We start from the raw sequence: 27516 nt of genomic DNA, 5'->3' as shown, positions 1-27516 counted from the left end.
ATTCAGTTATCCAGTGGTTTTCTTGTAATCACCTAGTTCTCAATTTGTCTAAGACAGAATTTATGGTTTTTGGGAGATCTAAGCAAGGAGTTTCCAAAGTTAGGATTGATGAGTTAGTTGTTACTGGGTGTAGAATTAGACGGGTTAAGACATATAGATATTTGGGGATTATTCTTGATGAGCTTTTATGTTTCCGTAGTCATTCTGACCATCTCCATATATAATTAGCCCGAAATTTAGGATGTTTACATCGATTAAAGTATGTTTTCCCTTTTTCAATTATTCAAATTCTTTATCATTCTTTAATAGAATCATACCTAAGATATTGTCCCATTATTTACCTAAATACATTACATAATATTTCAATACCCTTCTAGACATTGCAAAATAAAGCCGTAAGGATCCTTGGTCCTGTTTTTCATCATCCTCTTCAAAATCTTTCTGAAACAAAAGTTTTATTTTTATTTCTTCATATATTAAACCTTAATCAACTTAGGGATTTGCAATTATCGTCCTGGCATTATGATATTCAGTCTCCGGTGAGTTATTTTTATGAATCAGAAATTCTTGTTACCCCTCCCTATTCGCTCAATCGCTTCTTCGTCGGCTCGTTTTCGAGCGTATAGAATCCCTTTGATTAATTGGGAAAGAGATAAATTTTCAATAAGATACCAAATGCTTCCTATAGCAAATAGGCTAAAATTAAATAAGTAAATTTAAAAATCTTAATAGCCGATCACTTATAAAGACTAAATTAGTAGAATATATTATTAACCTTTGATGACGGGGTGATTCTTTTTGATAATTTGTTTCTAAGTATTATTTTTAGATTTTGCCGTGCTGGGGTAGCCTCCTTTGCCCTTATTCTATATGTTGGAACGTTTTTGGTTTATCTTCTTTATTTTTGGTGTACTTAAACTCATTGTAATAATTGTTAGCCTTCCTTTCAAGTTTAGCTCCCTCTTGGCTTTATTTAATTATTTGTGTTGTTTATGTATGAAATAAAATCTATCTACCTATCTACTCTCTTAGAAAAATAAAATTACAATTTTTTTTCTTTACTATGAAAACAACCTGAAACTCAATATTTTTCAAAACAGATAAATACTAAATTTTATTTCATCCATTGGCTAAAATAATGTAATAGTGGTCTTAGTTCTTTAAAAAGTATGATTTCTTCTTAGAACAATACAAAGTTAAACAACAGTAAAAGTGTAGAAAATCCAAAAGTGTAGGAAACCAAGGAAAATTCGACGACAGAGGAATAACAGTGGATACTGTTAATTTTTGTTCAAGCAGACAAAAAACAATTCTAGCTGTCCAGTTTTTTAATCGTTTTTATGGAACTATATTATAGATATTATTCTAATTTCAAATATTCCAATATTTAAGAGTGAACACTACTCTGTTTTTTAAATGATCATTTTTACAGGTTGAGATACCGTTTTTTCAACATCCCTGAAGTAATTTTTAAATTTAAAGAGATGCCGCCCGAAACCTCAAGCACTATAAAATAACTGTTGGCATTAATTCAGCATTAGAGACAAGTCAATACCCTTGGTAGAATAGCTATTTGGCTAATAATGCATGTCATGCCTGCAAGAAACTAGAATCATCTCTGCTTTTCATTGTAATTTTACCCACATTTGGAGTCTAGCAATATTAGATCTTAGGCTCGGACACAACAAAAAAAAAAAGAAAAAAAAGAGAAGAGATCTCTATGAAATTTCTTCTACTATACCCGAATTCTCCAGGGTTCCAACAAATTTCTCCAAAAGAAATTCAAATTCTTCAAAAAACCTAAAAATTAACCTTCGTAAATAGACAAACGTTAACACGAAATATAAATAGTTAGTTTTCAGTAACAATAATTTTAGTAAAGATCTCAGAAAACCCATGTTTCTTTGGGAAAATCCTGGAAAAATCAATGAAAGCAGAAACACAACTCTAATTCTTTAAAAGCATTACTATGAATTTTCCTCAAGTGGACAAGAAATAACTTTAAGAAAAGTTTAAGGAGGAATTAATAATACAAATTATAAGGAAGATTTATTTAGGAAAAATTTAAGAAACTTTTATAGATTTAAAAGTCAAGAAAGATTTATTTAGGAAAAATTTAATAATTTTAGAAAAGATGTCGCAAAACCCAATTTTCTTTGGAGGAAACTCTTCTCTGTACTCCTTCAATAGACTATTTTTTTATTGATTTACTTTATTTAATTAATTAAAATAGAGCATTCAAATCTTCAATTTAACTTAATTGACTAATAAAAAAAATTTATCTTAAGAGATACTGAAAACAAGAACTTACAAGCCGCGTTTTGGCGACTCGAGTTTTCCATTTCTCATTGCTGCATTTGATTCAGATGGAGGAGGAGAAGGCGGAGTTCTAGGCCGTCTTTTCTTCTTTTTCTTCACCGGAGATAAATTAGTGTCCAATTTGGAATGATCAACCGCCTCTTTAAGCACAAAACTATTAGAACTTTCATCAGGAACTTTAACTGGTTCACTAGGTGGTGTCCGTGGCATTTTCGACACCGCCGTCAACAATTCTTGTGGTGCAAAAGGTACACTGTTAACAATAGAGTTAATCTGCTCATCCTGGGGCATATCACTTTTCACGGGAGCCTTCGACTCTATTAAAGGCGGCATTGGTATTGTTTCAATGTTCTGCTGCACTGAATCGTGCCGCACCACGTTCTGCTGCACTGAACCACAAACAGCCGTTTCTTTTAATGTAACTCCATCGTTTGATGATTCCATTTCTTTAATAGACGTTTGCAGAACATTATCAGTTTTTTGCCTCTGTAAAAAAGAGTAAAAATAAATATGTTAATCTATATTCATTTGCTTATAAGCTTGTTTAACAGTGAAAGTCTAACTACAGTAATGATTAAAGCAATCAATATACAGAAATATAAGCGATCATGAAAGAAGAATTTTAATACTGTTGATATCATGTAGTGTAGATGTACCATTGGGATTTCAAAAATAAATCTGTTGATCTACATTCGGTGGCTAGTAAAGCTGTTGACACTAGCCCCCCCCCCCCATTTCTGTAAAATTGATAGATTACCTCTTCCTTCTAAAAAAAAAGTTTTAGAGAATCACTTTCGTCGGATCAGTACATAAGCATTTTTTTTCCGGAGGCAAAGAATTTCGACTATCTTACAAAATTTGAGATTCATTTTCGAAAGAAAAAACATACTGACTTTACTCTTAAGAGAAAAAGCCGTTTGGATGAACAAAAAGATTTTAAAAATAAAAGAGCCTTAAAAAACTGTTATATTGCTTCATGCATTGTGATGGGAAACGTAACTGTACATACATACATACTACATACTACTTCACGTGATAATGTTTACCAGGACTTGGATGACCTTCTGATTAATAAATAAGCTCAAAAACTGCGAAACATTTACAATATTCCAACAAGAGGCACAAACATTATTCTGTTATTTATCACAAGAAAAAAAAGTCTACAATCAAAATACAGCAAAATTAAAAGCTAAAGGTCTGCGTCAATCTGGCAAAGGAGCAGCTAGAAGTGCTAACTTGATGATGCGGTCGTTGGGTCTTCTCAGGACATTGTCAAGCCAACGCAGTCTTCTTTGTTTGACAATTGTAGCTCTGGGCTTGATGTTACAGCAGCGGTGACGTACATCAGCATTTGAGATTCTGCCGGAGTATCGAATCCTTAAGATTTTCCGTAAATAGCGAGGATCAAAGAGTTTCGTACCATGGAGATGAAGTGCCTTCAGTGGTCAAGTCTCAACTGTATAGAAGAGAACAGATCTAACAGACACAAATTTTCGTCTTCGTACTGATCTCCCGTTCGTTCCACAAATGGCGGTGGAGTTGAGAGAAGATGGCTTAGGGTTTGTTGGTTCTATTCTGAAAGTCAATGTCACAGCCTCCACGAGAGTTCGTTAGCACGGTAAGAACTCTCAAACGAAATTCGCACAAGTTGTGAACAAAACAAGTACTCAAATATTAAACGGTGGTGACCAAAACTTGTGCTATCCATCTTTACATTAAAAAAAACAACGAAAAAACAAAACAATACCTTAGAATCCTTTTCTTGCCTATAACGGCTCTTTTTTCTCCTATCTTCTTCAGAATCAGATGACGACGATGATGAATATGATGAAGAGCTAGAAACACTATTTTTGTTGATTTTGTCTTGGCCATGCTTCCTAGCCGAGTGACTTGTAATCCATCTCTTCCTTAAGCTGCTTATTCCATCTGGCTCTGGGGTACGAGAGCGACTGCGCCTGCTACAAAAATGCAAATAAAAAAACACGACTAATGTCTTCAAAGATTTTAAAATTTCTGTCAAGTCAAAAATGGCGATAGAAAAGTTACAATTACTCTCTCTACCGCTTAATTTTAAAATGTATAGTTTTAAACTATTAATAAACATGTGTTGTTGTTAATGGTTTCGTAGATTTTGTTCACAGTCAACAACTATGGAAAAAATTTCTATAGGAGATAAGCACATTAACAAAAAAAAGTGTCAAGTAACTTAAATTGTTGTTAATTATCTTAAAATTCAAACACAGCAAAAAAGGCCAGTTGTTTTCATCCACTGGCAAAGCCATGAAAGTCAAGAGGGGTTCAAACCTCTCCAAAACTAGAAGTAGTTTATTTCTAGGCAACTTAGTTTTTGGTTTGTTACTTGCTTAACAACGCAGACATCCTGTTAATACCGGTGCTTATATTTTTTGTAGTAAGGACAAACACTCAAATAATACAAGTTTTTAATAGACTATAGTGTAAGTAAGAGGCCAACACTGTCAATAAAAACTAACAATTTCTTAGTAAGATCAGTGCTTCATTAATAATTTAATTGCTTTAATACATTACATTACTAGGGATAAACGGAAATAATGTTAATAGGTACAGTCAATCAAAGTAAAATAAATCAATTTTTCAAACTTCAAACCCCACCATTTAAACAATATTTGGCATAAATACGGTGCACTATGAACATTCCATTGGGTAATATCAGAGTGATAAATGAAGGAAGGATAAATAGAAGGACAAGGATAATGTAGAAGGATAACTAGAGGGAAGGGGAAAAGGGTAAAAGAGAGAAGGAGAGCGCAATCATTTACCTTTTTTTGGTTTTGTTTTTCTAAGAATTTAGAAACCAATTAACTGAACTATACTTATTTGTGAGGGCATGGTGTTTTTTGATAGACTCAAATTTGTGATATACTATAGTGGAAGTAAGAGGCAGACATTGTCAATTAGAAAAAAAAAACTATTTCTTAGTAAGATCAATACTTCATTAACAATCTATTTTGTCTTAATAAATCGTACCACTGAGGATAAGCGAAAGCAACTCAATGGGCAGCAGTTAATACAAATAACAAAAAAAAAAAAAAAATCTTTTTCAAATTTCGAACCTCAAACCCGACACTTCAACGTTGTTGACATGTATGCTGAACCTTATGAACATTCGATTAGGTAATATCAGAGTGATAAAAGAAGGAAATAGAGTGAAGAAGATAAAAAAAGAGAAAGAGAGAGTGAAAACGCAATTATTTACCTGTTTTTGTGTTTTGTTTTTTTTTTCTTTAAGAATTTAGAAATCAATAAACCAAACTATACTTATTTGAAAGAACATACTGTTTTTTCCTGCTCTTTCTTGATCTGGAACGGGACCTTGACCTGCTTGAACTTGTCACTGATCTACGACGGTGGCGAGATTTCCTGAAAGTATTACGTATCAGTATAAGACCATCACTTAATTTGACCTTGTGACTTAGTCCATTGACTTGTGTTATTTTGTTATTTATTTTCCCATTTACAAGCTCACTTACATTTCATTGGTTAGAATATTCTTTATATGGGGTATGATGCTACTTTATAGCTTAATTCGATATTTATTATAATCTATTCATTATAAATTTAATAAGCAATCAGTAGCCTGCCTGCCATTGGTCGTTCTATGGGTGATACTTGATTGATCTTTCGCGATAGTATAAGGGCTTTCCATCATTCAAGTAAACTCTTGTAGGGGTATCAATATAGGGAAGTTTTTGTATTAAAATAAATGTTTAACTTTTTATTTACAACTTTTGACAATTACTTTCAAGACAAAATATTATTTTTCAAAGGAGCTATTATAGGCTCTGAGAAACAAATTCGTTTTATGCATCAGCAATAAACAACTCTGAATTGGATAAGATAAACTGCATATATCAAACGACTAATATGAAAACAAATGAATTAAAAAAAGGCGTAAAAAAGAAGGGAAAATGATTTAGGAGAAGAATAACCTATTTTAAACTCTGCTGATACAGATAACATAAGTTTTATATATTGTTCTATAATGTACTATATATATATATATATATATATATATATATATATATATATATATATATATATATATATATATATATATATATATATATATATATATATATATATACATATTAATCGAAATTGAGTGAGGGAGGCTAGATCTAACGGGAGAGTATGACTAGAGAAAAGTAAATTTGCTTGGCTTTTAAGAAAGCGTTATTAAAAAAAACACATAACCAATGTAACACTTCATTGGCTCAATTATTGGGCATGTATAATACACAGAAACACAGAAAATAATCCGAAACACAGAAAACGTGTGTTAGTTCTTGAAAACACAAGAAAAGTGTTATTAGCGAAACACAAAACAAATCTAACACTTCTTTTACTCAACGGTACGAGCTCTTCAGCAAAATGAGATATCAGGGATTTTTGCATCGCTGAAGATACATCTGTGTACTTGCTTTTCATTCAATTTTCTCTGAACATTCCCTTCCTGTGTTGACATTAAAAAAAAGTTTTCTTTAACTGAAAGGAAGGATCAACATTAAAACTTAAAAACAGAAATTACTGTGTATTTGAGGGGAACTATCCCTGCCCCCTCCTCAATTCCTCGCTATTCACACAAGTTTCCTAGTTCTTTAAAAACGCTTCTTATTTTATTCAATTGGCCCTTGTTTTCAGGAGTCGTTTTGAAAGAACTAGGACAAAAAGTCAAACTTTAGCGTATAGAGCGAGGTATTGAGGAGACAGCTGAATTTCTGTTCATTTTTAAGTTTTAATGTTACTCCTTATTTTCAGTTGTAAAAACTTTTTTTTTTAATTCACCTTCCCCTATATGGAGAATTCCCCCCCCCCCGAAAAATTCCTCCATGGAAAGTTCCTCCCACGTAAAATACCCCCCCCCCCCGGACATTTCCATCCTCGCTGAAAATTCCCCGCAGAAAGTTTTCTGTGGACAATTCCGTCAGGAAAATTCTCCCTAGCCTAATTTCATTTGAAAAGACTTGTTTTAATTCAATTTCTTACCATTTTCCGAATCATGCCGGAAATGTCCCACCCTCCTCCGTGAAAATTTTCCCCCCAAAAAAACCCACCTCCCCCAATGGAAAGTTTCTCCCGTGAAAAATTCAAAGAGAAAGTAAGACAAATAAAAGGGATTTCGTATTTGAATTCTGCCGAATTCCCACGTATGAAGTTTTTCCCTCGAAAGTTAACCCCTGGAAAATACTTCCCACAAAATTTTTTCCCCAGGAAAATGTCTGTATACTTCTCAATAGCAAATTCTGTGTAAATGGGCAAATTTCATAACTTACAGCCCTTTCTCCAGGGGCTGTGGCGAGCCTTGTCATTCCCAAAGGCAAAGTTGCAGAACCTTTCAACTATGCTGAACAAAATAGCTATATCAAAACCTTGATTGGATGATGTGAAGAAATAATGGTGTGAGAGGGGGGCTAGTGGCCCCTGTAACATTTAATTTTCATTCGAATGAGCCTTATCCCGATTTGCTAGAACCATTGGTTCGATACAATTACTACTACTACTACTAACAACTCACCGCAGCACCAAGCCGCCTGAGGCCAACACAGCTACGCACGATCCTCCTCCACCCCAATCTATTCAAAGCCTCCCTTTTTACACCCGCACAAGAAGTTCCGATTTCCTTTAAATCTTTGTTTATGACGTCCTCCCACCCCAGACGGGGACGACCTGCTTTCCGTTTAGCCCTAGATGGTTGGCCGAAAAGAACGATCTTCGGCAATCTGTCATCTTCATCCGCACAACGTGTCCTAACCACCTCAACCTTTCTTTCATTATAGCCCTAGAGAGCGGTATTGAACCACATTTTTCGTATAGCCTATTGTTTGAAATACGGTCAGTCAGCCGGGTACCCAGAACAATCCTTAAGCAATTTCTCTGGAAAACATCAAGCAAATCTTCATCCGCTTTTCGGAGCGTCCGTGCTCCAGAGCCATATTTGACCACTATCATCCCTGTAGCTTCTAATATTCTAGTCTTGGTTTGCAGACTAATCTTCCTATTCTTCCAAACTTTTTTTAACTGTGAAAAAACACCCTGAGCCTTGGCCTTTTTACTTTTAACATCTTCACTGCTCCCACCATCTTTACTAATAATACTACCAAGGTAAGTGAAGCTGTCCACCTGATCAATCTTTTCATTACACAACGTCAAATTTCCATCTTCACTTATTCCTAACCTTAGTGACTTAGTTTGCTTAACATTAATTTTCCAAGCCATTCTAGCCCCTTGAACTCAAAAAACCTCTAACACTTCATTCATTTTGCTCACACTTTCATCTAGGATGCTTAAATCATCAGCATAATCTAAGTCCAGGAGACATTTTCCTCCCCAGCCGATTCCGTGATCTCCCATTGCTTTTCCTGTGCTCCTTAAAACAAAGTCCAGCAAAATAATCCATAGAAAGGGGGATAGAACACAACCCTGCTTAACTCCTGATTTAATATAAAACCAGCTGCTAACCTCATTTCCTACCTTAACCGCAGCAGTGTTATTCTCGTACACTAATCACTTTAATGTATTTGTCTGGTATACCATACAAGGATAAAACCTTTACTAAAGCACTTCTACAAACAGAATCGAACGCTTGCTCGTAATCTATAAAACTGAGGACCAAAGGTGTTTGAAAACTCAGGCACTTCTTAATTATTAGCCTAAGAGTGAAAATTTGGTAGAAAACCTCCTCTACCTTTTCGAAAACCACACTACTCTTCTCTTAAAACTTTGTCTACGGCATCTCTAAGTCTAAAAAGTATCATATTACTAAGTAATTTACTACCTACAGAGACCAGACTAATGCCTCGGTAATTACCACACTCACTTTTATCACCTTTCTTATAAAGTGGCTTAATTAAGGTTTCTCTAAAATCGTTAGGTACTTCGCCTTTTTCAAAAATCATATTCATAATCTTCAATAACTTATTTCTAACCTCAGAGCCACCATATTTAAGAAACTCATTTACCACCCTATCAGCACCTGGAGCCTTATTAATCTTTAATCCTTTTAGTACTGTTGCTAATTGCTCCTCACAAAACAAATCTTCCTTCACATCCAAAGTATCATATACTTTTTCATTTTCCTCTATATTTTTTCCTGCAACTCTATCTCGGTAAAGCAAGTTCTCAAAATGTTCGGCCCATCTCTCTTTAGTTTTTTTCTTATCGCTAATTGCAACCCCATTCCTATCTTTAACTGGGACAAGTCCGGATTGACTAATCCCTCTCAATTTGTTAACGTGCCAGTACAATATTTTACTATTATGCCGTCGAGCTGCATCTTGCACATCCTTGGCAATTTTATCCATGGCCTCCACTTCACACCTCCTTAGTTCATATTTTAATTCTTTCTCCACTTTCTTTACATTTCTTTTGTTTTTATACGATCTATCACTCAGATAATTCTTGTACAAGTCCTTTCTCCTTTCTATTAAACATAAAGCTTTTTCACTAATATTCTTAGCTGCAGTTCTAGCTTTCTTCCCTAGTGCACCTTCAGTAACTTCACAAATTATTTTTCTAAAATTATACCAACCATCTTCCACATTATCAAATTTTAAACTCTCAAGTTTAGTTTTCAACTGTTCCTGGAAAGTTTCTCTCAAATTCTAATCCTGGAGTCTACCAACATCATAACTTCCCGGGAGGTAAATACCCTTCTGATATTTCAGTTTTAAATTAACCCTTGACACTACTAGATGGTAATCTTTACTTTTAAAATCAATAACAGCACTCCTATATACACTAGTATCTTGTATTGATCCTTCCAGTCTTCGGTTTACTATAACATAATCAATAAGGTTTGCTGTTTAACAGCCATTTGAATACCACATTGATTTACGAAAAAATTTATCACCATACACTATATTGGGTGTAACTAGATAGTTGAGTCTGCAAAATTGCAAAAGTCAGCATCTATCAATCCTTTATGTTCTTACGCCCAAATGACCTTGACTAAGATAACCTATATTTTTATTTTTACCAGACTGGGCATTAAGACTTAACAGTAATAAAAAAAAATTTCTACTTAGGACCCTGTCTATTTGCTCCTGTAACTGTAAGTAAAATTTATCTGAGTCCCTAGTATCTCCATCAGTCGGTTCTACAGGGGCGTATTAATCCTGGGGAATATATATATATATATATATATATATATATATATATATATATATATATATATATGAACACGCATCTGTGATCTTTCTTTTTGCAAAAAACCTATACAAAATTCCACATTATACAGATGAGAGTTTGCAACTTCTACAGTTGGGTTCCCTGATACTCTGAATCCGATGATATGATTTTCAATAAGATTCTTTGACTATTTAAAGGTGTTTAAACCCTTTTTCCAAAATCAAACATTTTCTCAGGCTCGTAGCTATTGATGGGTAGCATTGAACTTAATGCATTTTATATATTTGGACTCAGCACAAAAAGCCTATTCTTTTGATGTATCTATTGTTATCTAAGTTCGTTTTTTAGAGTTTTGGTTACCATTTGGCCGTGTCGCTTCGTACTTACAGTTTGTTACCACGAACTGTTTGATATATATTAGAATCTTTTAAATGCTCTAAATATCTCCCACCACAATTGATCCACTGATCTTCAGGGTACTTTTTTAGTTGCTACTATTCTCTCAAACATTTTCTTGGAAAGGACAGCGTGCCCAACAGTGCAGGTGTACTCAAGCGTTTGGTGTACAAAGGATAATAAAACCCTCAAGCATTGAGATTTGGAAATTAAACTTGTTAAGGAAATCAAAAAGAGATATTGTGGCATTGGCCACATCAAGAGAGATTGGTGGTGCTTTCAGAGCCACTGATGGCGCATAGGGCGTCAAATCAACGTCTAAGGCGCTGAAACTTTTTAAAGGGAAAATAAACAAACCTGTCGCCCAGGCTTGCAGCATGTGGAATCAAAACCCTGGCCGCCATATTGCCAAGCAGACGTAAATCCAATGTGCTACCATAGGGCTATTGACACAACTTCCCTCCATAACTTCATAGTAAGCTACTGATAACATTTTAGGGGAGTACAGGCAAAAAAATAGAAGTGAATAAACATCATTTTCAGTGAAGTTTACTGTTTAAATGGATTCTTTTGAAAAAGTGACTGTAGAATCGTTAGTAACTCCATCTGACCTCAGTCGGAGGATATTAGTTGGGATGCTTTGTAAATTTTTGCAAAATGCCCCTGAGACCATCAAAAATATCAAGAAATAGGGAAGGAATCATCTGTAATCTGGAAGTCATTCCTTTAAGTTATTAGAGGTTTCTAAGTAGTCTTTGGGGCGATGAAAGCCAAGGATTGTTGCTGAAAGGCTGTTCACAATAAAAATTTATACATATTGAGACTCATAAATGCTATTTCAGCTCAAGTCGATGCTAACACTTGTAAAGGGAAAATTTTTAGTGAAAACAAGCTACTGCCGTACTTTTCCATTACAAGTTGAAGGACTGTAGTAAATACCATGTTTTTGAAAAAAATAGTTAGTTTTGATTTGTTCAGATAGAAAATTTTTACAATAAAAATTTCTAGTTCTCATTCACAGTTTACTATTAAGTATATATTTTATCATATAGAAGGTTGCTCTATAGCCCTTATATGCTTCCCACAAAACAATTTAATTTTATTTATTCCAGTTGTGCCTAAACTAGTTTTTCGTACCTTTTTAATTTGGCCGTTTTTTATTGTCAATATAGCTAAGGACTGATAACGAAGCTCTAATTGGTGGTTACACCTTTCAGTTAAATTGAATTTAAGTCAATTAAACTGAACTTTGATCTTGGCCAAATCCAGTTCAGGATACTACTAAGCCATATCTATTTAAAGCTTCCGACATAAAATCCTCCCAAAAAGTTATAATTTCCCTTAAATCCTTCCTTACGACCTCCTCCCACCCAATATGGGACGACCTACTTTTCGTGTGGCCCCAGATAGTTGGCGGAAAAGGACTATCTTTAACAATATGTCATCCTTTATCTAGTGAACAGGTCCTAGCCATCTAAATCTTTCTCTCATTATAGCCTTAAGAAAGTGGGATAGAAACACATTTTTCACAGAGCTTACTGTTTGAAATACGGTCAGTCAGACCGGTACCCAAAAGAATCTGTAGGCAATTCCTCTGGAAAACATCTAATAAATCCTCTTTTTGGAGCGTCCAAGTTTCAGAATTATACTTGACTGCTGTAGCTACTAATATTCTAATCTTGGTTCGCAGACTTATCTTCCTATTCTTCCAACCTTTTTTCAACTGTGAAAAAAAAAACCTCTGACTATTGGCTCTTACTATATTTTCCACTCAATTTTTTCTCACCATTTTGTTTTATCACTTTATTTTTCTTTTGTTTCTTTTCTTCGTAGTTAATAATATCGTTTTCAGTTGAATGCAATTTTTGGTTTCTGCAGTTAAAGGCTAGATACAAATAGCGTTTTAAGCAAAATGCGGCCGCATTTATTCAATGCAGCCGCATTTTCTACCAAATTTTGAACTAGAACTTCTATCTAGATTAGCGCTAATTTTGAGCGTTTTTAAGGTAACTTACTTAAGTATGAGAGCTTGACTCAAAATAGGTGAATATTATCAACATTTGACTCGTAAAATATTTACTAATGAGGTTTCAGCTCATCTAATCTCACTGAATATGGTGCTTGACAGCATTGTCAAATAAATTTTCTTTTAAAACCATCCATATTTTACTAATCATGAGTTTTGCCAAAAAATCAGTTTCTGTGAATAAATCCAGCTTAGTGTTTGCAAGTGTACACTATTAAAACTCCACTTCTGTCAAGCACTTCATTTCCGAACGTATTTAGAATGTTTATTTAACCACAATTATTCGCCTTTAAGAAGATACGTTTGAGTCTTTGAGTCTTAGAATTTTGGCGCTTTTCCAATAAAATATGTGGACCTAGGAATTCACACACCATTATATAAGAATTAAAATATGGTGCATGAACCGTATTTAATAAAAGAGAGAAAAAAATCGTCAGATTACTACCAAATCCAAGCTGAACAACACTCGTTAAGCAATAAACCAAATATGTAGATAAAACATAAACTTAAAAAAAAACATGAGGAAATGCATCATGATAAATAGTTTTATTTCTCTGCAGAATTTACGAGTCATAACGGGGAGGGGGGGGGTTGAAAAACCCAATAACCTTCCCCCTTTGGGAGCCCAAAAAAATTCCTCTATTACTACTTAATATTAGAGCTTAAAAATCATAAAACATACCTGATCGAGTCAGATCGTCGTTGATACTTGGTTGTACGTCTTGGGGAAGGAGAGCGCGATCTTCGTCGCTTGTGAAACTTGTTTGGCGTTAAACTTCGATCTCGCGTATACAAAGAGTGTTGCTTTACATCATTATTCCTGTAATTAATGAGACTCGCTTCAGGCCAAAATAGTTAAATGAATAAATCATTTACTTCAAAACGACAACTCACAAGCACAAATGGCTGGATTTGCGTTCTCATTAAACAAATATAAAGATTAAAAATTAAACAGTCAACAGCTCCAAAAAATGATGTTATACTGTCCACTCGTCAGTGTAATATTCAGGCAAAATAAATCACCAACAAAAGTTTATTGTTTTTCTAAGAGGAATTAGCAAAAAAAAAAAAAGAAAAGAAAGAAAAAAGGTTACGTCCATACACCACTTGACAGGAGAAAGTATTAGCCTACCTGTGAAAGGCCACCTATGAATTTCCAACGGTTATCACAACCGGGGGAATGGACCCAGCAGGATCCCACGGGGAACACCGCAATAAACTGGAAGAGATTCAGGGTACACATCATTATATCTAACTGGCCGACACCGTCAAAAAAAAAAAAAAAAGTTTTAAAAAAAATTTTTTAACAAGAAACGTTGAAAACCAAAATTCATGGAGCGTTTTTCCCACTAAAATTCAGGGACTGATTAGATCGAATGCTTTTGCAGGTTTATTACGGAAAGATTAATTAAGGTATTTGATAGTCCACAAGTGTTGCCATACTGTTCAATATCTAGATTATACAGAATGTCCTTCTTTGACAATCTGTTTGGAAACCCCTCATGTAGTAAAAAAAAAAAAAAAAAAAAAAAAAAAAAAAAAAAGTCAGATTTGTAGTGACAGGGCAGACCCCATTGGACCATCACCTGCTCCCTTCTCTAGAATGGATGTCACGTAGCCATACTTCAAATACAGTCCATAATTACTGAACACAGATGCAGTGTTATATGTGTCCGACACATATAACACTTTTCTAGATTTGGGAGTAGAAACAGACAAATTTTTTTCTGGTGGGAGAGGGGGAAGCGACTGTACAATCGAGGTCAGGTGCGTGTTTAGGTCGTTTGGGCTTTAAAGTAAAAGCCCAACAAATCTTTATCTGGTAAAAAATCCGTCCAGATAATTCAAGTGACACATCTTTAAATCCTCCAGTCAATAGTGGCGCATAGAGCGTCGAATATTGTCCATGTTTTATTTGCAAAGTACCTTTTGTAGGGACAGGTATCAAGCCTTGCGGCAACTGGGACGGGCTACGTACTGCTAAGCAGAGATCGATCCACTGCAATACCACAGGATAACCGAATTAATTAGGTCTATAAACAAAACCCCAAAGTAAGATAAATTACTGATTTAATGTTAATTTACTAAACAACTAGTGGAAGAAAAATATTTTTCTTTTAATTTATATGACCGTTTTTCAAAATTTAACATTAAAAGTTATTTTACAAATTCATTCTATGGTCTTTTTAGGAAAAAAGAACTTTTGCGGTTTTAGAAAAAAAAAAAAATCCTATTTTTCATGTTTATATTTCCGTATACTTTGAAGTATACCTTTCTGGTTAAATTTGCTTCAGAACAGAATTATAGACAACTTTAGACAGAACTATACAATTTTGACAGTTTCTATACAATAAATTCGAAAATACTATCACATTCTTTCGCCATCTATAGTTTTGCACGGTGGTTTTCATAGTCAGTTCATAAAACTAGATTATTCTGGCAGACAGAGATTTTTTGAATTTTTTTCTTTGGAATTCTTTGAGGTTTAGACAGAGAAAAAAAATCTATTAAAAAATTATGGCTGAAAACTTTAAATAGCTTTTGGAATACAGGATATATAGTAAAATTCCGTTAAAAAATTATGCTCGAAAAGCTGAAACATTCAAATTTTAAAAAGAATAGTAAACACTGTGGGTGATAAAAAAAAAATAAAGCTGGTACTCAGAAGTTCAATAAGAAGCCCACTGAACCAAATTGAGCTATAAACTACATTTACAAGTGTAATTTGTAACTATTTTGTTTTAATCTAAGACGATAAACACCCTTCAAAGAATATATACCTGCGAAACGGTCAGTATGCGAAAAAGTTAAATTTAAGTTTTTTTTTACATTTTTTACACAACAACCCCCTAAATAATTTTTCCCATGTATTTGCTTTGCATATCATTTGTTAAAAACTTTAGAAATAAGTTGCAAACATAAAAACAGTAAACAAGCTATATGGAACTATTTATTTTGTTTCATACTAGCTCACATGGAGGAAGGCACATTGATTCAATGTATTTAATGATAAAATCCTTAAAAAAAAAAGGCGCAAGGGTCTGGTCTACAGCAGATTTTTTCAATGAAAAGTGATATTAAACTGACGAATTATGAGACAAATGTGAACAAATCCATAATAATTTCAAAAATTCAGGCGAGAGGTTCCCCCCTCTCACCTTTTAGTTTATATTTCGAAGATAAGAAAGACAAATTTCTCCAAATTTTCACTATTTAGGGTACAGAAAACCAACAAATAGAACAACCTGTGCAACAACCTTTGGCGCTACATGACTCTCATTTCAAATATTGATTCAGCTTACTCATGATTCATGTTTATGCGTAAGAAAAAAAACTTTTATTACTTTATCCAAATCAACAAAGGAAAATATAGAAAAACGGGTACATTATTTTCAATAACACAGTTGGAAAAAAAAGAAACAATAAACTTCTAATAATAACAAAGGCCTGAAAGTTTCAACTTCACGTCCAGGCACCTTTATCAAATATTTATATAATAACAAAAAAATAAAATAAACACAACATATAAATAAAGGGAAAAAAGTTTAATTTAGAGTGTTGACTAAAGCAGGCAGCTAATAGATAACCCATAAATTATGGGATGAGGCTATGGATGCCATAAAGAGGGTAAACCAGCAGTTTCTCTATAAAGCAAACATCGAATCAGTCAGTTGGTTTTCGATGCTCACTTGAGAGCATTCGTTTGTTTTCCTGAAGGCAAGCAACTATATCTCATTATGGTTATATACATATTTATTATGGTTATGGTTACATATCTCATTATGGTTATATACATATATGGTACACATTTTTAATAAGATAATATATATATACACATTTTTATAAGAAAATAAAATATATAACTTTCTTTATATTATATCTATTGTCCGTCAGGTTCTTTAGCTTCTAACTAACGAATACGAGTTAATTTACATTTAATAGAGTGTTTTTTGCGTTGCTTTTTTTCGTCTTACTCACCTTTGATAATTATATTTCCCTCTAAAATTATTGAACGGAAAAAACCCTCTACTTCTGAAAGGTCGTCTACCTCTATATCCTCCTCTTTCTATACCTCTAGAGCTTCTAAATGTACTGGGAAGGCCAAACTGTTTCAATTGAGGATCAATATCGTCCGGTTTTGACACCAGCAGGTGAGCATCTGAAGTTGTCCTTTTCAAAAATTCTTCCTCTGAAAAACAAAAAAATCCCAAGTATTAGGCTGACATATTCCTCAAGGATTGTTTGATTATCTTAAACAAAATTCTATATAAATAAAATAAAAAACATACACATAGTGGGACTGGACACGAACGCCTCACCCAGCATCCATAGATGATTCTTGGGAATACATTTAACAGACAGGACTCCATCCCCGCCAACCTTGGGACAGCTAGGGTCAAGCTCCGGGTCCTTTATCGCCAAGCAAAGATCAACTCACGGTGCAACCACATGTTTTTTTTAATACTGAAGAAAAGCATTGTCAAATTTAAACTAACTAGTTTCGCTTATTTTACGGTCCAACGCTCATTTTATGACTAGAAAGTTCAGGGTATCAGTTATAGTAGTATACGCCCCTGTAGAACCGACTGACGGAGATACTAGAGACTCAGATGACTTTTACTTACAGTTACAGGAGCAAATAGACAAGGTCCCAGGTAGAAATATGATGTTATTACTGGGAGATTTTAACGCCCAGGTTGGTAGAAATTAAGATAGATGGTATCCCAGCCTAGGTAAATTTGGTGTAGGAAAAGAAAACAGTAATGGATACAAACTTTTGCAATTTTATTGGTACAACAGTGTAGTTATAACCAATACGGTGTTTGGTCGTAAAATGGCTCATAAGTTAACTTGGTATTCGCGTGATGGTAATACAGCAAACCTTATTGATCATTCTATAGTAAACCGAAAACTGGCAGGATCAATACAAGATACTAGGGTATATAGGAGTGCTGTTATTGATGTTAAAAGTAAAGATCAACACCTAGTAGTGTCACGGGTTGATTTAAAGCTGAAATATCGGAAGGGTATTTACCTCCCGGGAAGTTATGATGTTGGTAGACTCCAGGATGAGAATTTGAGAGAAAATTTCCAGGAACAGTTGAATACTAAACTTGAGAGTTTAAAATTTGATAATGTGGCAGATGGTTGAAATAATTTTGGAAAAATAATTTGTCAGGTTGCGGAAGATGCCTTAGTGAAGAAAGCTAGGGCTGCAGCTAAGAATATTATTTAAAAAGCTTTATGTTTAATAGAAAGAAGAAAGGATTTGTACAAGAATTATCCGAGTGATAGTTTGTATAAAAACAAAAGAAATGTAAAGAAAGTTGAAGTAGCACTCAAATATGAACCCATAAGGTATAAGGCGGAGACCATGGATAGAGCTGCTAAGAGCTAGGTAGGCATAATAAGACGACATACCGACAAAATACGACGCTTGTGTGTAAAACGAGTGAGAGGAAGTAGCCATAGCGGTATTGTCCATGTTAAAGATTAAACTGGGTTTGCAGTTAGCGATAAGGAAAAAACTAAAGTGAGTTGAGCCGAACATTTTGAGAACTTTCTTAACCAAGATATAGTTGCTGGGAAAAATATAGAGGAAAATGAAAAAGTTTGTGATACCTTGGATGTGAGGGCAGATTTACTTCGTGAGGAAGAATTAGCGACAGTACTGAAAGGATTAAAAAGTAATGCAGCCTTGTGTACTGATAGTGCTGCATATGATTCTTTTAAGTATGGTGGTTTTGAGGTTAGAAATTGCGCATGATAGATATTGCAAATGGTTCTTGAAAAAGGGGACGTACCAACTGGTTTCTGGTAAGCCTCCTTTCAGCAACTTTATAAGAAAGGAGAATAGAGCGAGTGTGGCAATTATCGAGGAATTAGTTTGGTATCTGTAGATAGTAAATAACTTACTTGTATGATACTTTTTAGACTGAGAGATGCCGTAGACAAAGTTTTAAGAGTAGAACAGTGCGGTTCTGGAAAAGACAGAGGATGTGTCGACCAAATTTTCACTCTTAGGTTAATAATTGAGAAGTGTCTGTGTTATCAGACACCTTTTGTCCTCAGTTTTATAGCTTATGAGCAAGCATTCGACTCTGTTGGTAGAAGAGCTTTAGTAAAGGTCTTATCCTTGTATGGTATACCCACAGTTTATATACAGTAAGCTTATCGCAGATCATTTCTGGTCTTCGGTCTCGGTGCGAACAAAAGGCTCCTCCCACTTATTTCTGCCTTAGCGGATTAGTCTGTTATCGTCAATCATTGAGAACTGGTTATCAAGTGCATTATTCGTAATTGCGAAAGCAGAAAAAAACTGGGTGAGCTAGCCAAATGGTTTGCAAGCGTGCCATCTCAGAGGTATTAATTAATTTATATACAAATTATGACTTACTCTATTATTTACATACAGTGGACTCAACTGATCGGCCTTTGTAGGATTTTATAAAAAAGGGGGCGGGGGGGTGGGGGGGGGGGGGATGTAAATTTTTAAAAAAAGGAATTTTTTATTGTTATAATAAATGGTGGGGTAGGTGTGTTGGTTTCAGGGGCGGATCCAGGATTTTTTTAGGGGGGGGGCGCAAAATAGGTTGATGCGACAAACTTACGTTGGGAGCAAGTTTAATTAATGCAAACTTGCGTTAATTAGGTAAATTACACTACTTTAGACTACTTTACGGGGGTAACCCTCGCCCCCCCCCCTCTGGATCCGCAACTGGATAGTTTATCATTTTTTTTCACGTCGTGATATTTATTTTCTCAGATTGTAGTTCCTATGATATTTGAAAAATCTAGTTACCTGTTTTGGCGGAGAGCCTAGATAAAACTAGTTTTGTTTTCAATCAATGTTTTCATATGAAATGGGCAGACCTTTCCTGAACTTTAAACAAAAAACACCTCTGTTTGAAAATCTTTGCACTTTCTGAATTTAGATAGCGATAAGGGTTCCTGATTGAGAACAATTTTAGGACTTGAGTTCTAATTATTGGTTGTTGTGGTAAAAGTTGCCACAATAGCTCTATCCAAGAACAGGCAACTGTGAGCCAATTCCTGACCAGGGAAATATTTTGGTCGACTTCCTTTCACAGAAAAAAAGTGACATACCGCAGGTGAAGCTGACTGGGCTTACCACGGCTCACCAAAGCAATAAGCTTCTGTTGGAAGAAGAGAATGAAGACTTCAATGAAGTATCTGACAGCCTAGAAGCTTACACGTTTACATATATCGTTGGTTTTTCTGTTAAGAAGCTGCTCACTTGGCACAATTGTCCTATGTGTGCTTCAAAGCTTATTCAAGGTGATAGTGAAGTTTTCGACGAAATTTATTCTTTTATGGCAGAAAAAGCCTACGAGCAGTCAATCCTAAATTTATCCAGCCTTACAGCTCCTTCGATAGGTGTTGTTTCGTTTCTGCAAGACTGTGACTCCATTTTCCTCGAACATTATAGAAATTCTTGCTGGAAACCGGGAATAACCAATCGAATATGGCTTGAGTGCAAAGACCTGAATTGGGAAACTGGCTGCGAGGACTTCCTCTTTGAACAGTTTATAAGATTTTTTTTGCGCACACGTGCATATTACGAAGTAAAATTTAAGAATCGAGAAATCGAGAGACGTTCCTATCAAGGAAAATAAAATAGAAAGTAATTATTTTAGTTTTAGTAGTTTAAATATTTGATTATCTCTTTTTTTGAACAAAGGGGTAAAATTTTTTTAAATTTATTTAAAATAAAACTTTTAAAACTGAAATATCAATGCGAAGCACCAAACATCATAAATCAAATGTCATCGCTTTATGGCATTGTTCAAATAAAACTTATTTTTTACTTGATTATCGTCGTAAATTTATTCCTTGTCTTTCTTTCCATTCTTAAACCAATGATATATTTACCTTTTGCATTATTACAGCCCACTATATATACATTCATATAAATTTATATGCAGTGTTACAGCCATACCAATTATTCTCCTTTCCTTTTTCATTCTTTAATAATAATTTCTGGTCGTTTTGAGTTTGAGTTATTGTAGGCTTCTATTTCTATTGATCTTAAGTTTAATATGGCCTTTACTTTTCTTTAAAAAAAACTTTCTTTTTCGTAAAGTTTTCGTAGTATATATATATATATATATATATATATATATATATATATATATATATATATATATATATATATATATATATATATATATATATATATATATATATATATATATATATATATATATATATATATATATATATATATATATATATATATATATATATATATATATATATATAAATATATATATATATATATATATATATATATATATATATATATATATATATATATATATATATATATATATATATATATATATATATATATTTATATCGGCGCGTACAAACAACTCCTCTCATTTGATCTGCCATTAGCGGTCCAATTACCCTGGAACACGTATTTTGGCAGAAACTTTCTCAAAATGCCTTTGAAACCAACTTGAGACTTCGAAACCTATTTTTAATTCCTAAAAACATCTAATAATAACATTCCACTACTAATTACCGATTTTCATGTATATATTGGAATAAATTAATTTAAAATTAGTTTCTTCAAAATTAGTGTTCCAACGTTGAAGCCAAGTTTCGCGTCCAAGAGAAATCTGACGTGTCTACCCGCGAAAAGATCTGATAACGCCTATGTTTATATCTGCCAAAACGTTCTCCGGAGCACTCGCACCCCGGTCTGGGTTTTTATAATGGGTGAGATAGAGAATGATCATACTGCTAATTATATAAACTGTGGGTATACCAGACAAATACATTAAAGTGATTAGTTCGAAAACAATACTGCTGCGGTTAAAGTAGGAAATGAGGTTAGTAGCTGGTATTGAATTAAATCAGGAGTTAAGTAGGGTTGTGTTCTATACCCCTATGTATGGATTATTTTGATATATTTTGTCTTAAAGAGCACAGGAAAGGCAATGAGAGCCCACGGAATCAAATGGGGAGGAAACAGTCTCCTGGACTTGGATTATGCTGATGATTTAAGCATCCTAGATGAAAGTGTGAGCAAAATGAATGAAGTTTTAGAGGTTTTGCGAGTTGAGGGTGCTAGAATTGGTTTGAAAATTAATGTTAGGTAGACTAAGTCACTAAGGCTAGGAATAAGTGAAGATGAAAAGGTGACGTTGGGTAATGAAAAGATTGATCAGGTGGGCAGCTTCACTTACCTTGGTAGTATTATTAGTAAAGATGGTGGGAAGAGTGAAGATGTTAAATATAGAATAGCCAAGGCTGAGGGTGTTTTTTCAGAGTTAAAGAAAAGGTCTGGAAGAATAGGAAGATAAGTTTGCAAAACAAGATTAAAATATTAAAAGCTACAGTGGTGACAGAGGTCCAATATGGCTCTGAAGCATGGAGGCTCCAAAAAGCGGATGAACATTTGCTAGATGTTTTCCAGAGAAATTGCTTAAGGATTGTTCGGGGTACCCGGCTGACTGGCCGTATTTCAAACAAAAGGCTATACGAAAGATGTGGTTCAATACCGCTCTCTAGGGCTATAATGAAAGAAAGGTTGAGGTGGTTAGGGCACGTTGTGCGGATGAAGGATGACAGATTGCCGAAGATTGTTCTTTTCGGCCAACCATCTAGGGCTAAACGAAAAGCAGGTCGTCTCCGTTTGGGGTGGGAGGTCGTCATCAAGAAAGATTTAAAGGAAATGGGAGCTTTGTGGGCGGGTGTAAAAAGGGAGGCTTTGAATAGATCGGGGTGGAGGAGGAGCATGCGTAGCTGTGTTGGCCTCAGGCGGCTTGGTGCTGCGGTGAGTTGTTAGTAGTAGTAGTTGATAAAGCGGTTCTAGGCGTTTACCCCCCCCCCGCGGAAAATACCCCCCGTGGACAATAAGGCTTTTCAAATTTGAGAATTTTATTTAGTTGTTTTTTTTTAATTTCCGTTGGGGGAAGGAATTTTGGTACTTGTGTATTATGCGCCACTCACTCAAGTTTACGCTGTGTAAAATTCGAAAACACACCGTTTTTTTTTTGTTAGTTTCTTCGTTACTTCATAAATAAATTTGGGCTATAGATTTGAACATTAGGAGGGGGGGGGGGTAAAGCATAGCGGGTCTCCATGCAAAATGTGTACCTAAAAAAGTACATTTTAATGGACAAACTGCTTACTCTCCATAAGGCTTCAGATAAATGTTGAAAGAGGTAGGAGAGAGCAGGAATTAATTAAATTGTTTCTCTATTCAGCTAAAATGTTACATTCCCATATCTACCAGCATGTTGCTCCTTACTTTTAGTTGAAAAACTTTTTTTTAATGAAGCTTAGAGACAAACATTTTTTTAAAGGCAATGGAAAAAATATGTTAGTTAGAGTTAAAGTATGTAAAAATGAAAAAGCCCAATTAATTAAAAAAGAAATACACAAAACAATTGACTACTGACAAAAACTAAGATATAAATTCCCAGCAAACCGTTCGGCTTAGCAAGGCCGAAGCATTTGGCAGATTTTTTGTAGCAATATCGATAGTTTTGAATTTGGTTATCTATCACCAAAATACCTAATACCTTTATACTCAATTTTTAAAAGAGATGGGGTAAAACACATTTTTTCCATGTTTTTTCCCTATTCTGCTCTTTTTCCGTTGGTTTCCTTATAATTACCTTATAGTCCCAAATTTCCAGGGGGTCCATGGCCCTTCCCCCCTTGCCAGCGCCCATGACGATCATCATAAAACACTTAAATGAAACACTACATTAACCTAATAATAGTACTTAATATTTGGAAAAATGGTCATTGAAAAAAAACAACACTTTTTTTATACTGGGATGATTTTTTTTTTAAGTTAACGAAATTTCCAGATACCTCCTTATTCTTCTGTAATTTTTTAGTGGCTATATACCTAGGAAAAATTGTTTTCTGACTTCAAACGGTCCAAATACTTTACCCCCGGTAAATAAATACCCCCCCCCCCGTGAAAAAGAAGACTTTTCAAATTTGAAAAGTTTGTTTGAGTTTAATTTTTTTAATTTCTGTAGGGGGAAGGAGTTTGTTACTTGTGTATTATGGGAAACTCACTCAAGTTTATGCTGTGTAAAACTCAAGAACAAAACCGGTTTCTTCGTTAGTTTTCTTTCAGCTTAGCGCGAGACAAGACAAAGACAAGTGACAGAATATATGGGAAATATATAATTTGGGTTATATATTTGCACCTAGGGGGGGGGGGGGAGATAAAGTATTTGGATAGTTTGAAGTCAGAAAAATGTCCCTTCCCCCAAGGAAACATCCTCCGTGGAAAGATTTTCCAACGTAGCCACCTCCCCCCCCCCCCGGTAAATGCCGGCCATTAATAAAGCAAACTAAGTCTACAACAAAAATAATATGTTCGAAATAAAGGCCCCAAAAGAAAAGTGACAAAAATTTAAACCATTTAGTTTCAGTTGAATCTTGCAAGAACAAATAGCAGTAGTAATGCATCTATATATTTGAGCAGTGATTGCGTAATTTGACTTTCACAAGCCTGAGGCATGGATATGCGTGCAGTTTAACCGGTACATTGGCTTACCACGGGTCAGTCACCTATTACTACGAACGATACTTGCCTTAGCAGACGGGTTTTCTAATGTGACACACATTTTTTTGTGTGTCAGTCGGTTAGGGAGAGCTGGCGGTTAGTCCATATGATGACTTGATTAGTCGGTAATTTAAACACATGGAATTACACAAGCCTGAGGCATGGATATGCGTGTAGTTTAACCGGTACATTGGTTTGTCAGGGTCGGTCACCTATTACTATGAACGGACTTTCAGTCCTACATTCACGGGTTTCTGCAAAGTGTTATGGGCTTCATTGAAAAAATACCAGTTTAAAAAAAATAAAATCAAAAATAAACATGTATCCATGATCTTTCTTCTGGCAAAAAAAATACAAATTCCAATCAAAACTGGTCAAACATGTTAATAACCTGTAAGTTATAGCTATATGATAACTCGTTCAGTATCGCATGTATTTTTAGCGGTAACAATGGTATTTCATTTGCGTAAAGATATCTCGACTTGCCAAAACTTTTATCGTTAGCATAAAACTAACTCAATTTGCAAAAATGGTATTCCATTTGCGTTACTCTAATCTGAATGTCCTTAATGAGGATATAAATAATATAGAATGACATTGTGACTTGACCTAGCTTTACCTCTCTGATGTGGTCTGTATAATACACAAGTAACGTTTGAAAAGTATTGTCAATTTAAAATAGGATCTTACGTTCCCTTCGCCCCCCCCATTTCTGAGGGGCAGGGGGTGGTAGGAAAGGGGGAGGGGGAGTCAATTTTGGAGATTTCTGATAACAAGTACCATTCATTGCGATCGTAGCTCTATGTTGGCTCGTTTTAAATACTTCAGCTTATCTATTCATTTGGGTTATATAAAAATCTTGAATATGGAAAATGAAAAAATAAGTATTTAAACAAAATGTACGATACTGCTAATTAAATAATAGTAGGCTACACTCTGAATTGTTTGCATGAGGGTTCAGTTAAAGAGGTCTCACTTGCACGAGGGTTCAGATGCAAGGGGGTTCACTTGCTTAGGGTTCAGTTACACGGGGATTCAGTTACAATGGAACCCACACAAAAACAATGGGGCACACATAAAAGCCAAATGAATGGCATTGTGACTTGACCTAGCTTTACCTCTCTGATGTTATCTGGATAATACTCATCTGGAGAGGGGAGAATGGTGGTAAGTATTTAGTTTAAAAACTGCTGGGAGGACTTGAGTTTTGTGGGTAGGGTGAAAAATGGTACTTATTCAATAGCCTGGTAAACATTATACCTCATTCTTTTATTCTAACTTAACTTCTAGGAATAGGACTTCATTCCATCGGCTAAATCAGTTTATTCATCTATAACGGTGAAAAAAAAGACTATTAATTCTCCATATTCTTCTGATCATGCGCCCACTCCTCCTTCTCACTCGGGGTCAGTTGACGTCTCAGTATCCGGTAAAAAGCCATGTTATTTGCTTGTGTGTATAGGAATTCCCTTGTTATTTGCTTGCGTGTATAGGAATTCCCATGTTATTTGCTTGCGTGTATAGGAATTCCCATGTTATTTGCTTGAATGTATAGGAATTCCCACGTTATTTGCTTGCGAGTATAGGAATTCCCATGCTATTTGCTTGCGTGTATAGGAAGTCCCTTGCTATGTTCGTGCATGTATCGTAATTCCCTTGTTATTTGCTTGCATGTATAGGATTTCCCTTGTTATTTGCTTGCATGTATAGGAATTTCCTAGTTATTTGCTTCCATTTATATGACTCCAAAGGTTATTTGCGTGCATGTATAGGGATTCCCCTGTTATTTGCTTGAATGTATAAGAATTCCCATGTTATTTGCTTGCTTGTATAGGAATTCCCATGTTATTTGCTTGCGTGTATAGGAATTCCCATGTTATTTGCTTGCGAGTATAGGAATCCCCATGTAATTTGCTTGCGTGTATAGGAAATACATTGTAAATTGATTTCAATTATTGGAAATGAACCGTTATGTGATTTCGTGTTAATGCATTCCCAAGGTCCGTGCGTGCATGTATAGTAAGTCCCGCGTTATTTTCGTGTGACTAGAGGAATTCCCATACTATTTTCCTGAATGTATAGGAATTTCCTGGTTATTTGCTAGACTGTATAGTAACTCCCATGTTATTTGCTTGTGTATATAGGAATTCCAATGTTATTTGCTTGCATGTATAGGACTTCCCATGTTATGTGCTTGCGTGTATAGGAATTCCCATGTTATTTGGTTGGTATTCTTTACTTGGTGCCCATTAAAAACGAAATTTTTGTGTTAAATAAGTAGTTCTTGTATCTTTTAAAAGAGCTTTACGGGGTTTGAGAGACTCTGTTGCCTGATTCCGTGTGGTTTTTCTTTACTTGGCGCTCATTAAAAACAAAATTTTTGTGTTGAATAAGTAGTTCTTGTATCTTTTAAAAGAGCTTTACGGGGTTGAAGAGACTCGGTTGCATTGTATTTTCCATAATTTTCTTACAAGAAACTAGAGTTTACGACCAAAAACCCTTATTAGCTCAGATTTTATAGAAATTGTTTTATTTTTCGATCTGAAAATAGACTAAAGTTTCAAATTTGAACCAGAGAATTGTATTTTCCATAATTTTCTTACATCTTTGGAAATCATTAACGATAACAAACATATTTTCGACCAGAGAGGTTTATGAAAGCACATTCAGCATGGCGTGCGCTATTTTTTTTTATCATGAACCCTTTAGAGACCAATTTGATCAACTTGGAGAAAGCTCAAATAGAATCGTTACTGATATTGATATTAGTGCGTAAACTACAAACTGACAAAAATATCCAGAACTTTTTTTCTTATAGCCTTGACTTTGAAGACATTTCTTCATCTTAATTGGCTTTAAAAATATCATACAAAATAAAACTAACCAAACAGTCGTTGCTTTATCGAATTTTGAGCAAACAAAAGGATTGTAACACCTGATTGGCTCGTTTGTATGCAATTTCAAGCCAGTGAAAAGAACGAAATTTTTCAGTAAGGACACTCGATATCCTAAAAGTGTTTGATTCAAACTTTTACCTGGAGAA

General features: G+C 34.6%; 1 protein-coding gene across 2 annotated transcripts in view; it reads right to left on the bottom strand.

Moving 5' to 3' along the window:
* The window catches only part of LOC148951010 (uncharacterized), a 56393-nt gene that overhangs the window by 6177 nt on the left and 22700 nt on the right, over positions 1-27516 (bottom strand). Inside the window, exons 3-7 of one of the 2 annotated variants that reach the window (XM_089090558.1) lie at positions 16886-17096; positions 13590-13727; positions 5635-5718; positions 4067-4274; positions 2312-2805 (exon numbers count right to left, since the gene is read on the bottom strand). In XM_089090558.1, coding sequence (XP_088946684.1) covers positions 2312-2805; positions 4067-4274; positions 5635-5718; positions 13590-13727; positions 16886-17096 — 1135 coding nt within the window. Of the gene's footprint in view, positions 1-2311; positions 2806-4066; positions 4278-5634; positions 5719-13589; positions 13728-16885; positions 17097-27516 lie in introns of both variants that reach the window. The other variant, XM_089090557.1, reaches the window with a different exon arrangement.

Source organism: Artemia sp. Qi Xiang Cuo, chromosome 6 (assembly GCF_049724085.1).
Source record: "Artemia sp. Qi Xiang Cuo chromosome 6, ASM4972408v1, whole genome shotgun sequence".
Lineage (NCBI taxonomy): Eukaryota > Metazoa > Arthropoda > Branchiopoda > Anostraca > Artemiidae > Artemia > Artemia sp. Qi Xiang Cuo.
The sequence above is the reverse complement of the archived record's forward strand: the minus strand, read 5'-3'. Positions and strand labels throughout refer to the sequence as shown.